General features: G+C 58.6%; 1 protein-coding gene across 4 annotated transcripts; it reads left to right on the plus strand.

Moving 5' to 3' along the window:
• The first annotated feature begins 1933 nt into the window (after positions 1-1933).
• Positions 1934-13202, plus strand: MAFF (MAF bZIP transcription factor F). 4 transcript variants are annotated; one of them, XM_045062356.1, is made up of 4 exons: positions 2664-2928; positions 8042-8283; positions 11128-11193; positions 11455-13202. In XM_045062356.1, the coding sequence occupies exons 3-4, from the start codon at positions 11158-11160 to the stop codon at positions 11905-11907; spliced, it is 489 nt and encodes a 162-aa protein (XP_044918291.1). In that variant the 5' UTR covers positions 2664-2928; positions 8042-8283; positions 11128-11157; the 3' UTR covers positions 11908-13202. The 4 variants fall into 4 exon arrangements, with proteins under 4 accessions (XP_023113495.1, XP_044918291.1, XP_023113493.1 ...); XM_023257727.2 differs by lacking the exons at positions 2664-2928; positions 8042-8283 and adding an exon at positions 1934-2059; XM_023257725.2 differs by lacking the exon at positions 8042-8283 and having other exon boundaries at positions 2673-2928.
• Positions 13203-14516: the final 1314 nt, after the last annotated feature.

A 14516-nucleotide genomic window follows, 5' to 3' on the forward strand; every position in this document is an offset into this window, starting at 1 on the left:
TTGATCACTTAGTGAAAGGGGTATCGGCCAGGTTTCTCCACTGTAGGATTACTATCGTTCCTTTTCTAATTAAAAATCATATTTAGGGCAATACTTGGAGGCGACACAATGTCACGCTGCTCATCAAATCTTCGTATCCATTGACGATTCTTCTTGGAATCCATTGTTACTAGAATGCTTGCCTTTTCTCACCCTGTCATTCCTTCTACTGGAAGGAGGAGCTTTGTCTTATTTTATTCATTCACTCATTCATCTATCCATTCATTCATTTATTCACATTAGTATAGACTCATCGATTCTCCTTTTATTTAATGGGTTCTGATCATCATTACTGTCATTTATTTTGATGTTCAGATTGTCCTAGGTTCGTCCTGTGGGAGCCCCCTTTCACGCCACAGAGCTTCTGCTTTTAAAAACGATGTTGCTGGGGGCACCCGCGTGGCTCGGTGGGTGAAGCCTCGGACTTTGGCTCAGGTTACGATCTCATGGTGCGTGGGTTCGAACCCCGCGTCGGGCTCTGGGCTGACCTCTCGGAGCCTGGAGCCTGCTTCCGATGCTGGGTCTCCCGCTCTCTTCCTGCCCCTCCCCCGCTCATGTTCCTTCTCTCAAAAACAAGTAAGCATTAAAAAAATTTAGCAAAAAAATAATAAAAAATAAAAAAATGACATTGTCACTCGACCTTGACCAGAAAGGGAACCATGTCTTCGGGGAAGCAGTCTCTGCTGTGTGGGCACTGAAGTGCTGACCCCCTGACGAGGGCAGGCTGGGGATGGGAGCAAAGTCTTCAGGGAGCATGGTGTCCAGGGGTGTCGTGCAGGCCACCGGGGATTCATTCACTAGTTCATTCACTACTATGGCCTGAGATGCTCTTAGAAAATGGAGGTGGGGAGAGAGAAAGACCACCAGCCACAAGGGCGTAGTTTGTAAAATCAAGAACTTTTGTACCCCAGGGGTAACATGAGGGGCTCTGTGAGACGTGTAAATGTAGGGCAAGTGGGCAATCTGCTGGGGGGTGTGGTTCTTTAAGCGTCAAGTCAAATTCGCCACATTTGGTCACTTGGGAAGCTAGTGGGCCAATTTGCATAGGAAACCCAAGGCTTTCAGGAAGTGAGAGATAGTTGTCCCCATCCCTGATGGACCTGGACCCAGAGGCGGGAAGGCATCACAAAGGCTATCTCATTCTGGAGCCCAGTGCCGGGCTTGATCCCAAGAACCATGAGATCATGACCTGAGCCGATATCCAGAGTCGGGTGCTTAACCAACTGAACCACCCAGGTGCCCCCCAAACTGCCCCTTTTGAGTGGAGCTCCAGGCACTGAATACATCCCTCCCGTTTATACTGGGACCCACTCATTTGGGTATAGTGCCAAACGTCTGGACCAGGAATCAATCAGGTCTGGATTCAAATTCCAGTTCTGGTACTTCCTAGCTAGGTCACTTTGGAAAGTCACTTTCTCTCTCTGAGCCTCCACTCATATATGTCCTCAGTATATGTTTGTTGAGGGCTCACTATGTGCTGAGCACTGTTCTAGGCTCAGGACATGGTTGGGGAGACAGACATTACATAGTGAGCAACTATAGGAGATATTAAGGTAATATAAAAACCTATTTCAGAAGTGGGGGCTCTTTTAGCTAGGGCAGTCAGGAAAGGCCTCTCTGAGACAGTGACATCTAAGCCGACCTGAGAGATGAGAAAGAGCCTGGCAGCGAACGGGAGAGGAAACAGCTTGTGCAAAGGACCTGTGGTAGGAACGCGCTAGGCGTGTTTGAAAAACAGTAAGAAGGGCGGTGTGACTGAAGAATAGTGGGTGAGGGGAGAGTGGAAGGAGGGGAGGCTGCAGAATTGGGTGGAGGTCAGGTGGCTTAGGGCCCTATAGACCAAAAGGAGGAGTACAGTTTATATTTCAAACGCAAACGGAAGCCGGTGAGGGAATTAAGCCAGAGAGCAGGAAGTGTGTGAAACACTCTGATCCTTGTTTTAAGAAGAACTTTGGTGCGTGGAGAAAGCCGTTGGGAGCAAAGTGGGGAGGCCATCAGGAAGCTTGCTGCCATTGTCCAGGTAAGTTGAGGGTGCCTGGACCAGGTGGGGGGACGGGGGACGGAGTAGGGTGGTCAGATGCAGGGCGGCGTTGGAGGGAGAGCCAGCCTGACGGGTGGGGAGGAAGGGAGAAAGAGGAATGGAGCAAAGCTCCTAGAATCGGGCTTGAACAACTGAAATCGGGGAGTCTGGGGGTGTGGGGGAGCTGAGGTAGTGTTGGTGGTCAGGAATTGGATTTTTGCGGTCCTCCTCCGGCACCCGGGTGGAGGTGCAGAGTGGGCAGTCTCGAACTCGGAGAAGCTCTTTGGGGATCCCGGGCATACGGATGGCATTTAAAACCACGGGACCGGATGAGATCAAGGCAGAGGGTGTAGGGTGAAAGGAGAAGAGGGACGGGGCTGTCGACTGCAAAAACGAGACAAATGACACCTCCGCCCACGCGGCTCTCGCGAGGTATCACGTGAACGCACCCCGCCGCCTCTGACTGGGGTTGGGAACGCCCGCCGCGCGGAGGCCCGGAGATCGGGCCTTGTGTGGGCGGGGCCCGATCGGGGCGGGGCCGCCTGGGGGCGGGGCCCAGAGCCGGGAGGCCGCTCCGGGGCCGTAGGGGCCGCCAGGCGGTGACGTCACCGCATGACTGGGTTTTTATGAATGAAAGGAATCCTGTGAGTGAGTAATTCCGGGAAGCTCGCCTTACAACTCCGCGCCGCCCCCCGCGCCGCCCGCCCCACAACAAAACTCGGCGCTGCGCTCTCGGGAGCCCGGCTCGGAGCGACCGGCGGTCGGGACCGGAGGGGGAACGGACAGGAGGAGGGCGCGGGCCGAGACAGCAACGCCGGGACGGCAGCGGCAGCCGCGCGTGCACGGGGCGCCAGGCGAAGCGGCCGCGGGTGAGGGACGCGGGTCCGAGGCGGGGACGGGCGCGCGAAACCCGAGGCGGCAGGGTCTCCGTGCCCGGGAACGTGCCCGGGGCGGGGCGCCGGGGCCCCGCTCCGTCGGCGCTTTGGTGTGTCCTTCGCCCGGACGGCTGGCGGGTGGGGGCGGGGGCCAGAGGTCCGGGAGCTCCGAGACGGGGCCCAGGCGAGCTTGGCGGGGTGCGGTGGTGACGGGCCCCTTCTGGGGGAGCGCGCGGGGAGGCGGCCGAGCGGGGCAGGAAGGGGCAGCGCAGGCCGACGAGCGTCAGCGTCCGCCCAGGCGGGACCGGGGGCGGTGTGTGCACGTACGTGACTCGGTGAGAACAGTCCCTGGACCGGTGCCCGCGAGCAGTGCGTGCGCGGTTTGTTTACGTCCGAAGGCGGGCGTGCGTATGTGTTCCCGGGCCAGTGTCCCGCGTATCCTGCCCGGTGCGTGCGTGTGTGCGTGCGTGTGTGTGTGTGTGTGTGTGTGTGTGTGTGTGGTGTGTCCGCCGCGCGCGCTCCCAGGGGGGTGAAGACCCCGGGGCCTGTGTGTGCCTTGGAGAGAGTGCGCCCGCATGAATAAATGTGGAATAAGGACCCGACCGAGGGAAGTGGCCAGTTCCAAGGTCACACGGGGGTACGGGAATTCTCCCTCCGGCTGTCCCCTTTCGTCCAGCTCTCGGCCAGGCCCTGGCTGTCCCCGGAGTTTCCCAGGGACACGGCCACGTGACTGCGGTGTTTGTCCCCCGCCCAGAGCCGGCGCCTGCAGCCCTAGGGTGGGGCAAAGTATCAAAGGCCCCATCCGGCTGGGCTGGGGGGTGAGATGAGTGGGCCACCCCTCCCCCCCGCCCCAGCACCCTGATGCCTCTGTCCTTGTCCCCAGGTTTTCCAGCTGCCCCAGGAAGGCAGACCCTAGGGACTCTCCTTCATCTCCCCGGGGTTGCTCATCCCCTCCCTCTCGGGAGGAACAGGAAGGGCCTGAAAACCCACCACAAAGCTGGGAAGTAGGAAGGAATCCGTGGCTTCCTCTCTTTGGTGGCTCCTCTGGCCGGTCCTGGTTCTGGAGGTTGTACCTGCTGGGTTGGGGAGGGTGAGACCGGGAGAATGGGGTGGAGCTGGTTTCTGCTCTCCTGGTGGTTTCAGTTCCCAGGTGGGATTAGTCAGACCTATGGATGGCTGGACCTGAGGAGCTAGTTGAGGGCCTGGGCCAGGCCTAGGACCCAGAGTCCTCACCCTGGGCTAGGCATGGTCAACAGGCAGTGGAACAGGTGATCTTGGTCCTGAACAACGTATGAGGGGTGGGGCCCGGAACTCAACCCCCCCCCCCCCCCCCCCCCGACCGCATCAGCCTCGTGGAACGGGATGGGGTCTAGGGAGTCCTTGGTCCTATTCTGCCCTCCCCCTCCCACCACAGGGCTTCAGAATCGGCCGCGGGGTGGGGGTGGGGGGGCAGTGATTGAGCTTGAGGGGGTGAGGAACCGGACGAACTTTTAACCTTGAATCTTTGAGCCCTGGTGAGCCCTGCTTCCACAGCTCAGAACTTCAGTATCTCCATCTGCAGCAGGGACTAGGCAACATGCAGGGCGGCAGGATGGGTGTAGAAGGGGGTGGGGTGGGGTGGGGTGTGGCAGCCTCCGCATGCAGCCTATGGGAGAAAAAGAAGATCCAACAGCCCCAGGCTGGACCCAGGGATGTCCAGGAGTATAGGGTTTGGGTGAGGGAGGCGGCAGCCAGGAGCACAGGAACCAGGCACCCCCCCAGCGATGGAGCCTGTCATGGGCCAGATGCTGGGGATGAGATGGTGAGCAAATCAGATCCCTCTGGAGCTTCCAATCGGGGAGGGGGAGCCAAAGTTGAAGGAAGAGCTACCAAACTCAATACAGAACCATGGCTGAGATGGGTAGTCCGGGGCAGAAGCCACTGCGATTTGAAAGCATATAAACAGGGCTCCGACTTAGCCAGGGCAATCAAGGGAGGCTTCCCTGAGGAGGTGACCAGTGAGCTGGGTTCTCAGATGGCATGATGATCATCTACGAGGCCCTTAAGGGCAGGGACTGTGATTCATCTTTGGGCCTTCGGGACCCAGCACCGAGCCTGGCACAGAGTAGGCGCTTCCTGGATGGTTGCTGATTGAATGAAGGAATGAACACTAGGCCCGTGTCCCGAAAGAACTCCACAGCACTTGGAAAACAAGGCCTGGGAGACTTCCAGTGAAGCAGGGAGCCCGAGTGGGCTACAGGGTTCTTGAAGCAGCCCCTCAAAAGTGAGCAGACCCTCGGGCAGCACTCGGTGCGGGACAGATGGCAGGGCCGGCAGTGGAGGCAGGCCAGACTGGAAGCCAGCGAGGAGGCAGCTACAGTCCTGGTTCAGCTGAAAGGGGAAGTGGTCCCTGGCTGTGCAGGTGGAGCAGAGGGATGGTCAAGGCCGACGGTCTCCGAGCTTGTGTTCTCATGCCCCTGCCTCCAGGGAGCCTTCACTGATTTCCTTTCCCAGGGCGTCCACTCTGCTGGTGGTTTTGGAGCTCCATTCTGGACCAGAATCTGACACTCTATAAAACTCCCAAATCATCAGTGCTGGGAGGTACATAGGGCTTGGGGGAAGTTCGGCATGTTGGGAAACTGAGGCCCAGAGAGAGAGAGGGGGGAGGGACGGATTTGAAGTCACATCGGTGAGCGTGAGGGGGTGGCAGAACCAGAGCTAGAATGCAAGGGCCCTGCTTCCATGGGGGTGCTGGGCTCTCCCAGCTTTGCTCGGCTTCCAGCAGGGAGGAGGCTCCAACCAGCGCTGGCGGCCAAGGCCCAGGAAAACACATTTTTTCCCTCTGTCCTCACAGAGGAAGCAGAACGGCTCAGCAGCCAGAGAGGAGCCCATGCCAGTGGGTGGGCCGTCTGCAGGATGTCTCTGGAGTGGACTAGGGGGCCCGGGAGGGGGGCGGGTGCAGCAGGGTTGGCAGCTGCTGACTGGGCGAGGTAGCTGTCAATCAACCCCCGAGCGTAAACTCATTCTCATGCCTCCCAAAGAATGTGGGGAACCTGCAGACCCTGGAGGTCAACTCTGCTGGCCTCCGAGGGAAGAAGAGGAGAAACTGAGGAGGTGGGGGGAGATGTGGTGGCCGGCACTGAAGAAAGGGCCCCGAGCTGGGGGTCCTGGGAATCGGGACCCCTGGGTCCCAGCTCATCACTGCCATCAAACAGTCGCTTGGTTGCCTCAGTTACAGAGCTGGTTGGACCTGCTGCTGTCTCCGGCCCAGGGTCCCCCAGACTGGCCGAGGCAGCCTGGCGGAGGGCCCACGCCCCTTGGCTTAGAGCCCTGCGACCCCTGGCCTGGGCTTGGAAAGTGAAAGCCTGAGGTTATCAGACAGTTCCCCCTTCTTGTGACTTTCCCTCTGTGATGACCTGACTTTGCTGAGCCGGGACATTCCTGGGCAAACAAAGGTGCCTCTGCTGACATCCAGGATTTGCTTGAAGGGGCTGAGGCTAGAGCAGGAGAAGGAGGAGGAGAAGAGGGAAGAACAGGTTCACAGTGTCCCTAGAAACTGAAAGTATTTAGAATCCCAGTGAGCTGAGTGGATGGGAACTTCAGCCGTTCTATAGAATAGCAGATGGCCAACAGTTTCCGCCTCTTGGGCGTGTGTTGTGTTGAGAAGGATTCTTTTTTTTTTTTTTTTTAATTTTTTTAAACACTTATTTATTATTGGGAGACAGAGAGACACAGAACATGAGCAGGGGAGGGGGAGACATAGAATCTGACGTAGGCTCCAGGCTCTGAGCTGTCAGCACAGAGCCCGACGTGGGGCTCGAACTCACAAAGTGAAAGATGATGACCTGAGCCGAAGTCAGTCGCTTAACCAACTGAGCCACCCAGTTGCCCCATGTTGAGAAGGATTCTGAAGCTGTCTTTTTTTTAATTTTTAAAAATGTTTATTTATTATTATTATTATTTTTTTTTTTTTTGAGAGAAAGAGAGACAGAGTGCAAGCAGGGGAGGGTCAGAGAGAGAGGGAGACACAGAATCTGAAGCAGGCTCCAGGTTCTCAGCTGTGAGCACAGAGCCCGACGCAGGGCTCGAACTCACGAACCACGAGATCATGACCTGAGCCAAAGTCGGACGCTCAACTGACTGAGCCACCCAGGCACCACCCCCCCCCCCAAAGCTCAGGGGGGGAACAGTGCTGTGATTGATTAGTGATGCCTGCAGAGAGAGTGGAGGGGGTGGGGGCGATGGGGAGGTAAGCCAGCCATTTGCAGCTCCTGACCTTGTCTAAGTCTCTTGTATCTTACGTGCTTAGACTGTCATGATTGTCCCCACTCTACAAGTGAAGAAACCAAGGCCCAGAGATCCCCCTCTTGTCTGTGGGTCAGGCCGTGCTTCCGAGGTTCTGCATCAGCCACAGCACCCAGGGCTCAGCACCTAGCACCCAACGGGCTCTCAGTTAACCTGCTTCACCTCTCCTATCAGGTCTCTCTGTGGGTGACCCTGGACTACCCTATTGACCTCTCTGGGCATTAACCTCACAGAGCCGTCAGGAGGACCAGGCTGATGCTGGTATGAAAGGGGTCCGGATCCAGCTCTGGGTCCTTTACACGTGTTCAGAATCCACCCCCCCCCCCAGCCCCCGCCAACTTGGGGGGGAGGCAGCCACTCACCTGCCGTGTGACTTCAGGCAAGAGATGCCCCTCCGTGGGTCTCCACCTCCTCGTGGGTGAAGTGAGGATGCAGGGCTGGATGCTCTCCCAGGGCCTTTCCCGTGTGACCCCAGCCGGCCTGGGGACCCTGAGTCAAAGCAAGGTCCCAGCGCGGGCTACCAGCCCGACCCCTCCTGGACGGACTCAGCGACCTCTGCGTTCTATACCACTTGGTTCCTCCAAAACCCTGCTCGGCGGGTATCGTTCTGATCCCACGGTAGGAAAAATGGAGGCCCAGAGAGGTGCAGTGCCTTGCCCGAGGCCACACCACCCGGAGAAGACAGAGACGGGACTCAAACCCAGGCTCGACTCCATCCAGTGCTCCTTCCTTCCCATAGCCCACCTGGGGGCCCAGCATCGTGAGGGCAGAATCCCTTCTGCTCCCTTCCCGTCTCCCTAGCCTCTGGTTCTATTCTTGCCAGGCAGAAGAAGGCGGCAGGTAGAACGGAGGAAGAGTTGGAGACGGGCACAGGGAGGTTTTCTCCTGGACAGTGTTCCGCTAGGCTCGGGCTTGGCATTCGCTTCGGACACTGACGAGCCGGGTCGTGGTGTCAGACCACCCGCCCACGTCTCACCAGCGCCTGCTCCCTGCCGGGCCCGGGGCTGGTGGCCTCGGCACCCAGAACTGCTCTGGCCCCGTTTCTGCCGCAGAGCTCCCTGTCAGGTGGGGAGACAACGAGGAAATAGACGATCACAAGATGGCGGGGGGGGGGATGTGCGAGGGTGGGCGGCACCCATGACATTCTTACGGATCAGGGAGGGCTTCCTGGAGGAGGAGTTGCGTTCTTACGGATCAGGGAGGGCTTCCTGGAGGAGGAGTTGTCCGGGCCCAGGGCAGAAGGATGAGTGGGAGTCTGCCAGATGAAGTCAGGGGGAGACGTGTCACGGGGCGTGGGGTTGCCCAGGGGCCATACGGTGTGGGAGGGAGGAAGTGAAAGAAACTCCGTGTGGCTGAGCTGCCAGATGGGGGCGGGCAGTGATGGCAGACGGGCCTCAGGTGCCACGCAGGTGGGCCTGGACCCTGTTCAGGGATAGTAAGGGGCCATGGAAGGTCTTCATCTGGGTGGTGACCTGGTCACAGTCACCGGTGGAAAGAACCTCCAGTTGCTGTGAAGAGGATGAGCGGAGGCCAGCAGAGAAGCATTCTAGGCCCTTCCCAGGTGTGTGTGTGGCGGGAAGGCTATTTAAGAGGCCCGTGTTGAAGGGCAGGATTGGCAGGGGTGGCCTGGGAGGGTCTCAGGGTAGTGTCGGTGAAAGGCCAGGGTCCTACTTGGGACTTTCTGGAACTCAGCTCCACCGCAAGGAGCCTGGATGGCTCTGAGGACCCTCCCAGCCCAACGGCCACGGTGGCTGCCCCTCTCAGAGGATCTCTTCAAGTGCCACCTTCCCCCCTCCTGTCCCACTCCTTGCTTCCCTCCGGGGTGCCGGAGCCCCTGGCTATACGGGCCCCAGGAGCTGCTGGGGGGCTCCAGAGAAGCCTGGGGCTTCTCTGCACGTCGGCCTGAGTCACAGTGAGAGCTCCAACGGTAGTTCGGCAGGAATACGTGAGCACCTGCTGTGTGCCAGGCTCTGGGCACTGGCACGCAGGCAGAGGGCAAGACAGAATGTCTGCTGTCTTGGAGCTCACGCTCCAATGGGGAGGCAGACACTGAACCTATATGTGCAATAGATGTCATAACAATTACATATAGTGGAAAGTACCATGAAGAAACGCGAGGTAGGAAAGGGAAATGGAGAGAGAGAGTGTGTGTGTGTGTGTGTGTATCCAGGGCTGGGAATTCTAAGTGGAGTGAGAACATGAGATTTGAAAAGAGCCCCGAAGGTGAGGAAGCAAGCCTTGTGGCCATCTAGGGGAAGAGAAAGCCAGGCCAGGAGAACAGGCAGTGCAAAGGCCCTGGGGAGGAGTGGGCGTGGTTTGTTGAGGAACAGCAAGGAGGAGGGTGTGGCTGGAGCAGCGCCAGCGAAGGGGAGCCGAGCAGAAGCTGAAGTCAGAGGCGTGTGCTGGGGCCACATCATGCAGTGGTTTGTGGGCCATCGTGATGACTTTGACTTTGACTCCCAAGAGAGATGGGGGCCACGGGAGGGTCCCGAGGGAGAAGTAACATGAGTGACCTAACACACTCTGTGGGGGAAACTGAGGCGCAGAACAGTTACCCGATCTACCAGAATCGGAGGTAGTGAGTGGAACCGCCATCAAAAAGCTCCCGGTGGGTCTGGCACCCGGGTCCCGCCACTTGCGTTTCTCGGGGCCCGTGGGAAGGTATCAGAGGCTGAGCTGAGGCTGTGAGGTGTGTCCCTCAGAAAGCTCGAGAAACCAGGGCTTGCCCTCATTTGCCCCTGCGGTCACACTGGGTACTGCTAATGAGAATTGATAGGGTGCTGCATCTGAGGTCACAGGGCGTCTCCCCGCCCTGTCCTCTGTGCTCCTCACCGCCCCCCCCCACTGCCTCCCTGTGGGTGGTAACAGATGAGGAAGTGCGGGCTAACAACGAATGGGGGAGAAGATCCGATGTGCAGGGACAGAGAGGACTGCTGTTTTGAAAGGGGGCTTGGGGAGACCGTCACCTTCGTGGGCACTGGCCTCCGAATGCATTCTCCATATCTCCCCCATGTCAGTGTTTGGCATACCGTAGATGCTCAATAAATAGTTGCCGAAGGAACATGGAGGTTTCAGGCCTGTGGAGGGTACACTGAAGGCCCCTGGGCCCCTCCTCAGTTGAGGTATGACTGCCCTGTCTGACCAGGGTGGTGCTGAATTCGTGCTCGCAGCTGCCGGGCAGAGGAAGCTTCTCCAAGACAAACTTTGGTGAGGAAGGCTTGGGCTGCGGAAGAGGGAGGAGGGGACTATGTTTTTTTTGGGTGTTTTGGTTTTTTTTTTTAAGTTTCTTTATTTATATTATTCATTATTTTTAAATGTTTATTTCTTTTTGAGAGAGAAACAGAGTGCAAGCAGGGGAGGGGCAGAGAGAGAGGGAGACACAGAATCGGAAGCAGGCTCCAGGCTCCGAGCTGTCAACCCAGAGCCTGACGCGGGGCTCGAACTCATGGGCCGAGAGATCATGACCTGAGCCCAAGTCGGATGCTCAACCGACTGAGCCACCCAGGCGCCCCTATTTATTATTATTTTTTAAGTAAGTTCCATACCCAACGTGGGGCTCGAAATCACTGCCCTGAGATCAAGAGTCACATACTCTACGGACTGAGCCGGCCAGGTGCCCCACATATGTTTTGGGTGCTTTGGTGTATGTAGGTTATACTTCAGTGAGAAGTTAACAACAATCAAATAGACATATCTGGACCCCATGTGGAAGGATGGCTGGTATGGGAAGATGAAAGGCAAGAGAACAGAACGTGCAAAGGTCCTGAGGCCGGAATGGGCCCCTGGGACAGAGAAAGGTGGTATGACAGGACTTCCTCAACAGCAGAGGCCTTGAATGCCGAGGCAGTGAGTCTGAGTTTTATTCTAAGTAGAGGAGAAAGTAACCTCGGTCTCCTCTCTCTCTCCTAGGTCTCGGCCCAGAGGGCACCTTCTGCAAACATGTCTGTGGACCCCTTATCCAGCAAAGCCCTGAAGGTGAGGATGCTGCCTCTGTTGTCCCTGTTCTCCCCCTCGCTTCTGGCTTAGGCTGGCCCATCCCAACTGCCTCTTCAGTTACTGGCATCCTCAAGGGTGGCTCAGCAGGCTTCAGGTGTTCGTGAGGCCCCGGGAAGGGCCGTGGGTTGGAAAGCAAGAGGCCTGATCACAGGCTGTGTGCCCAGGGAGGTGGCTGGGGGGGTGGGGGAGGGGGCGAGCAGGTCACTCGGTTTCCCCATGCGCTCCGCGTGCTGTCCCCAGATCAAGCGTGAGCTGAGCGAGAACACGCCGCACCTGTCAGACGAGGCCCTGATGGGGCTGTCGGTGCGCGAGCTGAACCGGCACCTGCGCGGGCTCTCGGCCGAGGAGGTGACGCGGCTCAAGCAGCGACGTCGCACGCTCAAGAACCGCGGCTACGCGGCCAGCTGCCGCGTGAAGCGCGTGTGCCAGAAGGAGGAGCTGCAGAAGCAGAAGTCGGAGCTGGAGCGCGAGGTGGACAAGCTGGCGCGCGAGAACGCGGCCATGCGCCTGGAGCTCGACGCGCTGCGCGGCAAGTGCGAGGCGCTGCAGGGCTTCGCGCGCTCGGTGGCCGCCACCCGCGGCCCGGCCGCGCTCGTGGCGCCAGCCAGCGTCATCACCATCGTCAAGTCGGCCCCCGGCCCGGGCCCCGCCCCCGCCCCCGCCCCCGGCCCCGCCCCCGCCGCCTGCTCCTAGTGCCCGCCCCGCCCGGCCACGCCCATTCCAGGCCACGCCCCTCCGACCCCCGCTTCCTTCCCAAAGTGCCTAAGCGTGGTCTCTGTCCCTTGGTGCCATTTCTCTGCAGCCACCAGCTCTTGTGGTGAACACATGTTCCCTCCCGAGCCTGCTGTCTTCCTCGTTGTAGCCCCTGTAACCGGGACCCAATAGGTGGCCCTGGGGTGGGGCACCTTTGGTGAGAATGGTAGGGTGGGGTTGGCGCCTGGGGTCTCTTTTGGCGGAGAGAGTCCTGCCTTCTTGGACTGGGAGGATGGAATACAGAGCAGATTAGAGAAGGGCTGTCGGGGAGAAGAGGGCCACCCCTCATTGTGTAAACTGTTTGCTCGGATCGTGCCACAGCCCCGCCTCTCCCCCCCCCCCCAACCCCAGGATTTAGGAATATGTCCTCTCCCGGGGCTAAGGGAAGGTCAGTTAACAGATGGGGACACCGTCCTCCAGCAGACATGCCAGTGCCCAAGGCCATCTGTGCTTAGTGGTTGAGCTGGAAAAGCTAGGCTTTCTTACTGCTGCCCCGAGATTCCAGCCAGGGGATCCCGCCGGGGGTTGGCAGGGGGCTTGTGGACACGGACTGGAAAGGGTGATGGAAGGGCCTCCCTGACCCGGGAGCCGCCTCTGTGAGTCAGGGGAAGAGAAGTAGAAGGCCAGAGAAGGTGATACAGATGGAAGAGATGGAAGGAGCTGGCCAGCCAAAGAGAAAGGGGACCAAGGAGGTGACCACCCACTGTGGCAGGTGGGAAGACAGATGCTCAAGTCCTGCAGCCAGGGGTGGGGGTCCTGAGAAGGGAAGGGTCCCACCCCTCCCCCTGGGAATGTCCACCGTGGCTTAGGGGCTGGCCACTGTCATTGATTGCCATTCTCCTGGGAAGCCCAGCCCCAGCGCCAACCCTCCCTGCGCCTCCCCCCCCCCCCCCCGCCCCACAATACGGTTGTCCCTCCCCGCTGTTTATTTATTGCACGAATCTAAGTTATTCTCCCCAGCCAGAAACCTAGCACCCACTCCCTGGGAAAAGCGGTGTGTGGCCCTGCGCTGGACTTTATATTTTATATCTGCAAATAAATCACATTTTATCTTATATTTAGGGAAAGCCGGATGGCAACGACCAAAAAATGTTAAAAAAAAAAAAAAAAAAAAAACGCAAAAAATTCGCCCGGCCCCTAGAATTTATTTATTTTCTGACTTACAGTAAGCGACTTATCCGCCTTCTGTATTTTGTAGACTTTCTGAATAAAGTCGAGTTCTCTTTTTCCACGGAGAAGTATACGTCTCTGGGCTATGGTCTTTTGGGGGAGGGGGTGGTGGGAGAGGTTCTGAACGAGGGGCCTAAGCTGGAGTCCAGCTTTCAACCCCAGCCGGGACCCTCTGCTCCAACTCGCAAGAAACTGCGCCATCAGCCCTCGCTCGCTCGCTGGCACTGGGAGCTCAGAGGGCAGGCGGATGCCAAAACCTTGGTTCTTCCGTCTGGTTGCCTGGAGCCTCCCAGGGGAAGAAAATACCAGGAGGACAATGAAATGTAGGGTTAAATTCCCTGGCATCCCTTCAGTGAATAAACAGTCCCGCCCAGAGGAAAATTCCCGGATTTAAGAGTAATCTTTCCAGCACTTTCCCACCGAGGTCTCATTTTCTACAGCCAAGTAGAAAATATTTTCCCCATGTTCCGGAAGGCACAGGGGGGCCGAGAGAGAAGGGGCTTCTCTTCAGTCCCAGCCTGCAGGCCGAAAAGGCAACTTGGGCTCCGAACTCGCTGTCATTAATTTCAACCCAAGCCACCTGCCTTTCGGGGGTCACCCTGAGAAGGAGGGGTCAGGGAGACCGGGGCTTGAATCCGCGTGACCTTTGGTGACTGACTTAGCTTCTTGCGGCCTGGGTTTGCCCACGGGTAGGACGAAGGCACCCGAGGGGGCTGCAGGCTGGAACATGCAGAGCAAACGTCTCCAGCGGCACAGACAGCTGCAGCGAGGAGGGTTTCTGTCCCCACAGATGGCAGGGCTGGGCTCGGGGAAGGGCACGTCTGGGGAAGCTGCCCGCTTTGAAGGTCGGGGAGGGGCCGAACCACATGGGTTGGCTCCAACCTCGGGCCTTTCTCCCCTTCTCAGGTTGAGGCCCTCGATCCTGATCCCTGACCCCGGGATGCCGAGCCCAGGCCTGCGAAAGGGCAGCAGGAAGCCAGGGGCCGGGACAAGTGGAGGTTAGTGGCTGGCTGGGAAGTCCCCCCACCCACGCCGCATTCCTGAGCGCTCCTGTCAGCAGGCCAGCTCCTCCTCCCCAAAGGCCGGTGGTGCCCCGTGAGGCTAGGCACCTGGCCTGGTAGGCCAATGCCCAGCGGGCCCTGCTCCGGGCCTCCTTACCCCGAGGGGGAGGTACCTAGGGTCCCACGGTGGAGGGTGGGCTCAGGGAGGCAGGAAGATAGCCTGGGAAGAAGAGCTGCCCTGGAAATCCCTTCAACTCCTGGGGGGGAACCTGCAGGAATGGGGCTGCCAGCGTTTGGGCCCCCCCTTCGCCGGCTGACAGAAGGGGGAGCTTCTGCACGCACCAGCCTTGTGGGGTGGGGGGGGGGGGCCCCTTGGGA

Source organism: Felis catus, chromosome B4 (assembly GCF_018350175.1).
Source record: "Felis catus isolate Fca126 chromosome B4, F.catus_Fca126_mat1.0, whole genome shotgun sequence".
Taxonomy (NCBI): Eukaryota; Metazoa; Chordata; class Mammalia; order Carnivora; family Felidae; genus Felis; species Felis catus.

What these genes read in the sequence shown, in the direction of transcription:
- MAFF (XM_023257727.2), top strand. Translation starts at nt 11,158, where the DNA reads ATGTCTGTGGACCCCTTATCCAGCAAAGCCCTGAAG. An exon ending in TATCCAGCAAAGCCCTGAAG is followed by an intron (nt 11,194 to 11,454) that starts GTGAGGATGCTG and finishes TGCTGTCCCCAG; the next exon opens with ATCAAGCGTGAGCTGAGCGA.